Source organism: Gavialis gangeticus, unplaced genomic scaffold (assembly GCF_001723915.1).
Source record: "Gavialis gangeticus isolate Ggan-Ray unplaced genomic scaffold, GavGan_comp1, whole genome shotgun sequence".
Classification (NCBI taxonomy): Eukaryota; Metazoa; Chordata; order Crocodylia; family Gavialidae; genus Gavialis; species Gavialis gangeticus.
Window position 1 is genome coordinate 152,442,049 of NW_017728992.1, and position 6,899 is coordinate 152,448,947.

The following is a 6,899-nucleotide window of genomic DNA, read 5'->3' on the forward strand; positions in this document are numbered from 1 at the left end:
TTTGTATCCCTGAACCCCTGAATAAAGTACTTAAAAGTCCTAAAGTCCTTCCTTCCTTCAGGCTCCTTCCCTTTCGGCTGCTGGCAGGGAACTGAACTGCTTGGTTCCAGCCTTAGGATTTTTATGGGCCTGGGGCCCTGCCTCTTCTGGCCAGCTAACCAGGTGCAGGTGCAGCCAATTCCCTCATTAGCCAGTTGTCATGGCAACCTGTACCTGGACTCTTATCTGGCTCTTTGTGTTCCCCCCCTGGGCAATCTCTGCTCTAAGAGGAGCAGGCACCTTAGCGCCCTGTGACACTGTATAAGGAAACATTGAGAGAACTAGGAATGTTTAACTTGGAGGAAAGGTGATGGGTGGGGGGGAGGCATGATAGCAGTCTTTATCCATTCTGCCTTGCTGCAGAGAGCAGGACATGATGCAGTGACTGTAAATAACAACAAAGTAAATATGTATTAAATATCAGGAAAGTCTTCCTTGCCGTTAGAACTAGGCTGCCAAGGGAAGTCGGGGAATCTCTTTGGTGGTTTTCAGTAGGAGGCTGGATAAACTTTGAACAGGGATGATTCCTGCATTTGTTCAGGGGGTGGACCAGATGACCCTTGAGATCAGTTCCAACCCTATGATACTATGATTTATCCAAACTTCCAAAAATATCCTCAGCTAATACAGTCATTTCCAAGAGCAGTTCCAGTCCCATAGTCACTGGCTGGACATTTATTGGATTTTCTGTGATAAAGTGAGTCTGGATTCTGGATTCAAAGTGGCACAGGCACTAGGTAGCTTCATACATAGTATACAAAGCCTAGGTCCACACTGTTCAACTGCCGAATACACAGAGGCTAATTTTCAACTCCCTCTATTTGTAACTGTCTCCTCATTGAGCTCTTGTTGACTCAGCTGTAAGAAGTGTGTGAATGGAACCTGATAGACTATTTGCCCTTGATGGAAACTATGCTCACATTGCACTTAAGGCTACCAATGTGGCTAAGTACGGACATTCAAAGAGCATGAGGTGGAATCAGTCTAAGTTATGCAGTTTTCTGTAAGTGGTGTAGGTTAGATCAGTAGCAAACAGAAGACATGTTCACCCTTTGGTGGGGAGGCATTCAGGCTGTCTGCACTGGCTGAGGCCAGTAGGTTGGGGGCACTTAAGCTCATCTCCCTCTCACCTGAGTGCAGCTGAGCACCCAGGCCTGATTGGCTGCCGGGCATGGGCAATCCCACCCCAAACTCCCTGCTGTGTCACTGTGGACCCTCCCCTGTGCCTAGTCCTAGACTTGCAGGAGAGCCTCAGAGTGACAACCCTCCATCGTGAGCTGCACATCCTTTCATGTCCCAGTCTGCTTTCACTCTGCCATGGTGTCCTGCCACCCATGCCCAAGCACAGAGACCCAGGAGCTGTGGCATGTCTTGCTTGTCACCCTGTGTGACTCTCGCTGGAGGCTGTGGGACATCATGCGTGCCGACCAGGACACAATGCAGCGGTGGGTCACCATGGCACACCTGCCATTCTGGTAGCCCAGCTGGTGGTGAGGTGGAGGAGTGCTCCACAAAAGGAAAGATTGGGTCCCTCAGAGCTTCAGCAAACGTCACACAGTGGCAGAAGGCACCTGGCCACCCAGGAGACTTGTCAGTCAGCAGAGGAAGGGGGAGTTTTTGGTGATAAAGCAAAATGAGATGATTATACCACTGCTGCTTGTTCTGTGTCCATTCAGATAAACAGATCAGCCCATAGGACAGCCACTGTGTCAACTTGTTATGTGCTCTAAATAGGTACACTGACAACATTTGCTGTAGCCAGTTTGTTTAGAGAAAAGTATTGAGCTACATAATAAGTTATGCTTAACTTCAGTATTGGCATGATAGGAAAGAAGGGCTAGAAGGGACCTCCTGAGGTCGTCTAGTACAGCACCACATTCAAGGCCGGATCATCCCTAACTGAACCATCCCAGCCAAGTGTCTGTCTAGCCTGCTTTTGAAAACTTCCAGGGATAACAACTGCACAATTTCCTTACATAGCCTGTTCCAAAGATTGTCCACCCTCATAGTCAGATGTTCCAACTAATCTCTCATCTAAATTCCCCTGCTGCATTTTGAATCCATAGTTTCTAGCCCTGTCCCCTATGACCGTGGAGAGTCCTTTGGTTGCAAAACAGGGGCAACTGGTCATGCCCTACCTGTTCCTGAAATTTCCTGGGGAATCTGCCTGATAACCCTGATTTGGATGCCTGGTACCTCTCCCACACCCTCTCCCCTGACCCTAGTACTCCAGGACCCTGTAGCTCTGGACCAAAAAGCCTTTTGGCGTACCAGGTGCCCTTGGCCCTCAATACCTCTTGGCCCATTCGAAGTGCTTTGCCCTCTCCACATGTGCAGAGATATAAAGGATTCAACACAAATTCATGCCTCTAACCTACTGCTTTTCTATTCCCTTTAGACTTAACCCTCCCCCCCACTGTAGTATAGCCCTGCAGGTTCCAGATGTTGAAAAAGTTTTAAGAACAACCATGTACCTATAGTGCGTTATTGCTAAGATTTGGAGAATGCTGTGGTTAAATTATCAGCCCCTGGTTTCTCTCTGATAGTTGCTTGCCAAAGAAATCTTTGATTTTTTATGATTCTCTGTGTTACCTTACTCCTACCCATGAATTAAGGATGTTCCAACAGAGGATCAACAAAACTGCTTTTAAAGAGTCTGGGTGCTACCCTGAATAACAGAATTCTGGTCCTTGGCCAACATAAATGTTGAAGAGGGTGATTGGCAGGTGAGGGGATGATTGTTTTGGCTCATCTTCTCAAACCTTGGGTGTCTCTTGTTACAGCTAAGATGAAGAACACAGGACTGCCAAATAGCAGTCACCAGCTTTCCTAAAATTAAGTACAGCTTTTGTTCCCTCCAGCATCTCTTCCATTATCTTGTTGTAGTTTTGAAACATTTGCAATGGCACGGGGTGCTGCCATAAGTTTACATATTGTTTACCTATCAACAAATGAACCTGACAGAAAGATTCAGCAGTATCCACTAACCTTATCCCTAGTAGAGAAAAGGAGTATTTTATTATTTATTACATAATATGACCTTTGTGGCCAGAAGCCCTAGGGTAATTGGGCTAGTTGTCATACTAACAAATAAGCATATAATGATCCCTTTTTCACAGACCTTGTAGTTTATGATCACAGAGAGATTCTGACAGGGGAACACATGCTAACATAGTATTGTGTTCCTGTGCTTAGACAATAGTTGTATCAACTGGGTAAGAAATATCAGTTGAATAAGCAGTACTCAACATTTTTGGCTTTGAATACCCAGAAATGGGCTCTGTGTGGTTGTCGGAGTAGTGTGCACAGTGCAGAGCTCAGCATGTTAGGAAGGATGTAGAGAAAATAGAGAAGATTCAAGGGCAGGTAACACAGATGATAAAGAGGTTGGAATTCAAACTGTATGAGGAAAGTTTGGGAGAACTAGGAATGTCTAATCTGGAGAAAGGAATGTTAAGGGATAACAGGACAGTAGTTTTCAAATATTTGAAAGGCTGCCATTGAGAAGAGGGAGAGCAACTGTTCTTATTTGTTACGGAGGGCCAGATATGAAGCAATGGGTATAATCTGTAACAAAGTAGATTCATGTTAACTCTCAGGAAAACAACCTTTCTGATTGTCAGAACAGTTGGATAGTTGAACAAGCTGCCCAGAAAAACTATAACATTTCCTTCATTCAAGATTTTCATGAAGGGGCTGGACCAGCATTTGGCATATTTTTATCATTAAGAATAGTGTAACCTGGATTCATGCAGGGGTTTGAACTGTATGGCCCTTGAGGTCCCCTCCAACCCAGTGCTTATATGATTTCATAATTCTATTCCCATTCCATCCTTTCTAATACTTTTTATAATTAGCTTAAGGTTTTCCTTTCTGCCATTTCTCCAGCTGGAATTTTAGACCCATGAGGACTCAGAATACGAAACATTTCCTACAGAGCTGAAATATGAAAATCTGGGAAAAATTTGCAGTTTAAAAAAATTGAATTAACAATATAGAGAAGGACTAGCACAGTGATGAGTTAATCACTTAAAGTGAGGGTAGAGAACTATTGCATGTCATATATCTGGTAAAATTAGATGGGATGTTAGTGACATGTAGTATTGAGACTCAGATTTGTAATTTAACTTTAAGGAATTGTGTGTGAAAAGCAGTAAAGAATACATATTAGCTGAACAGATTTGGTCTGATTCAACTTATATTTGGTATACAAAGTTTCTCCATTAGCTTTTTGCGTGTAATAAATAGCTTGGTGAATAGCAAGCATGGTTGGAAAGACTAAACACTAGGCTTAATGACTCGCTGATTAACCAGTTCTGCCTGCTTGTTTTTCTAAGAGTTATTCTGTACATGTACACACACAGTAATTGGTAGGAGAGTTTTAATTTTAAGGTGCATCTAGAATTTATCATTATTTTCAAAGAATGCTTTGTAAATGTATCACTCAAGAAAGACTGGAAATCCTTTTGCTGTAGTCTGGTCCTGTAAGGAATGGAGAGAAACATTCTACATTGTGTATGATGTTTGGTTTATATCGGATAATGAAGAGCTAAATCATTCAGTCCTTGCCCAGGCATAATTCCTAAGAGTAGGTCCAAAGTATATAACTGTGTTTTAGTGTTTCTGAACTAATGTCTTGGTATGCAATCATCCATCCAAGGAAGAAATCATATAATAAAATCTTCTGATAGACCAGTTAAACTCATTAGTGATAGTTATTAGTTTGTAATGCCTTTTGTTAAATTTTGTGAAAACTTAGTAAATCTGGTCAGGAATTTTTCAACAAATACAAAACTAAAACTTCCCATGAGAATGGATTAGAAGTATCCTGAGTCTAACATTTTGGAATTAAATATTTAATTTTTTTCAGGTCAGAGTGACTGCATTTAAAAATATATTTCTTTTTATTAAAAAAAAATTAGAAGTCAACACAGAATTATTGAAACTGAAGGTTTTATCTAGCCCAATTAATTTTTTTTAGGGTGGAGAGAGAATATTGAATATCAAAATATTTTGAGACTTTGTTTTTTATTTCCATTTCAGGATTTGATTTTAAAAAATTTAAAATTTTGCTGACCTGATAAACCATTTTCCAGCAAGTTATACTTTTTAGGAACCTGAGAACTGCCACCTGTAATCAACTTCCTTGTGAAATATGACCTGCAATTCCTCAGTGACATATCTTTATTTCTTACATGATTGTTCAAAATGGCATTATATAAAAAGAGGTTTTTAAAATGTGTGCAGGAAACAAGTGGTCATTAGCTTTCCAAATTAGAAAATGAAATACAGATAAAACTTTTGCAAGCCAGTTATTTTCAGCTTGAAAAATATTTCCAAAGCAGAAACATGTCATTTTAAATGCTTCAGAAAATGTGCTTTTGTGACCACTAGGCTTATTAAAGTGTCACATCACTCGTCTTCCCCAAGGGAAAGACATAGTTTTCACACTTCCATATTCCTTGTTTGCCAGTTCAATTATTCTAATATAAACCTCCAAACTGGGAACCTACTGCCTGTGCTTTAACGTATTTGTCTCCAACTGATGAAATATACATTATTGTGGTAGCTTAAATTAACTGATTCTTTTGTTTCCTTCCTCAAAGAGCATATGGGTTAGTACCTACGTGTTTACAATATGCTTTGCTGCTAACGTGGGACTGTTGTTTGGAGTTGTCTGCACTATACTGATAATGATTTTCCGCTTTCCCAGGTGAGATATCATTTGCTCTTGAAATGGCCTAGAAGCAAATCATTGGGTCTGCTTTTTATCGCTTCATATTCAATAGAAGTGTGGCACTTCGGGTTCAATAATCTCATTTTATTGTAACTAGGAGAAAATTGTAGCCATAAGGTTACTAAAACAGATCACTTAACTTCTTCATAACATCTAACTACTAAGTGTAATAATGGCCTTGAAGTGGACTTTATGAAGTGTTTTATTGTTTTTTATAAAAGGGAATTTCCCTGTGCAAATATGAAAAAAAAGGCAGACCTATGCATTTACTGGACATCAATTAATTATAAAATCATTTCATAATGTGGAATTATTTTATGATTTTTAATAATTACAAATTTCTGTGACTCATAAACCAAGGCTAGCATAAAATCAATAGTAAGATCAATATAAATTTCCTTCCATTAGATCCTTTTTGCTTATTAAAAAATGCAGGATGTATGGTAAATCTTAGGTATTGAGTCTCGTTATGGGCCCCTAGGAACTGCACTAAGAGGGGTGCCAGCTGACATTTTGCACTTTTTAAAATATGGAAATAAAAGCAGACAGCAAGATGAATTGAATATGAAAAAATACCACACTGTAGATTTTAAGTACAAGTTACAAAAAATGAGCAGAGGAGAAGCATAAATGAATACATATTATTTTCACAAAACATCTAAATAGTATTTTTTTGTTTTTGAGCAAAGGAAAATATTTTTTGAGGTTAGTGGTCATTCCAGTACTAGTAAATTTAATCCATAAACTGCTAAGTTTGCAAACTGCTTATCCTATGTGGGTGGCTGCCTGCACACTCATGAAATCCCACTTGGGTTGGTTAGTATATATGGCTTGATTCAGTGCTATTGGAGTTAATGGGGGTCTCCTAGAAGGGTAATTAGTAGGACTGGGGTGTAAATAGCTAAATAGTAATACCATTCTGTGATGATTAGTACTGTATAAAATGTTTGGGTGAATTCATCAGTGCAGTTTTGGCAGCCTTCTGCTACTGAACAAAATGTAAATTTGGAACAGTTCTGTTAATGTGGAAAAGCCCAAGTTCTAATGTCATTTACACCCTTTGACTAGATGCAGAAATGATCTGAGCAGGGTGCAGGGCCCAGGGCAAATCAGCCTGTGCAGG

General features: G+C 40.0%; 1 protein-coding gene across 1 annotated transcript in view; it reads left to right on the forward strand.

Moving 5' to 3' along the window:
* SLC26A7 (solute carrier family 26 member 7) overlaps nucleotides 1–6,899 on the forward strand; it is a 215,834-nt gene that overhangs the window by 160,195 nt on the left and 48,740 nt on the right. Inside the window, exon 11 of the mRNA XM_019527911.1 lies at nucleotides 5,646–5,752. Within this exon, the coding sequence (XP_019383456.1) occupies nucleotides 5,646–5,752 (107 nt within the window). The remainder of the gene's footprint in view (nucleotides 1–5,645; nucleotides 5,753–6,899) is intronic.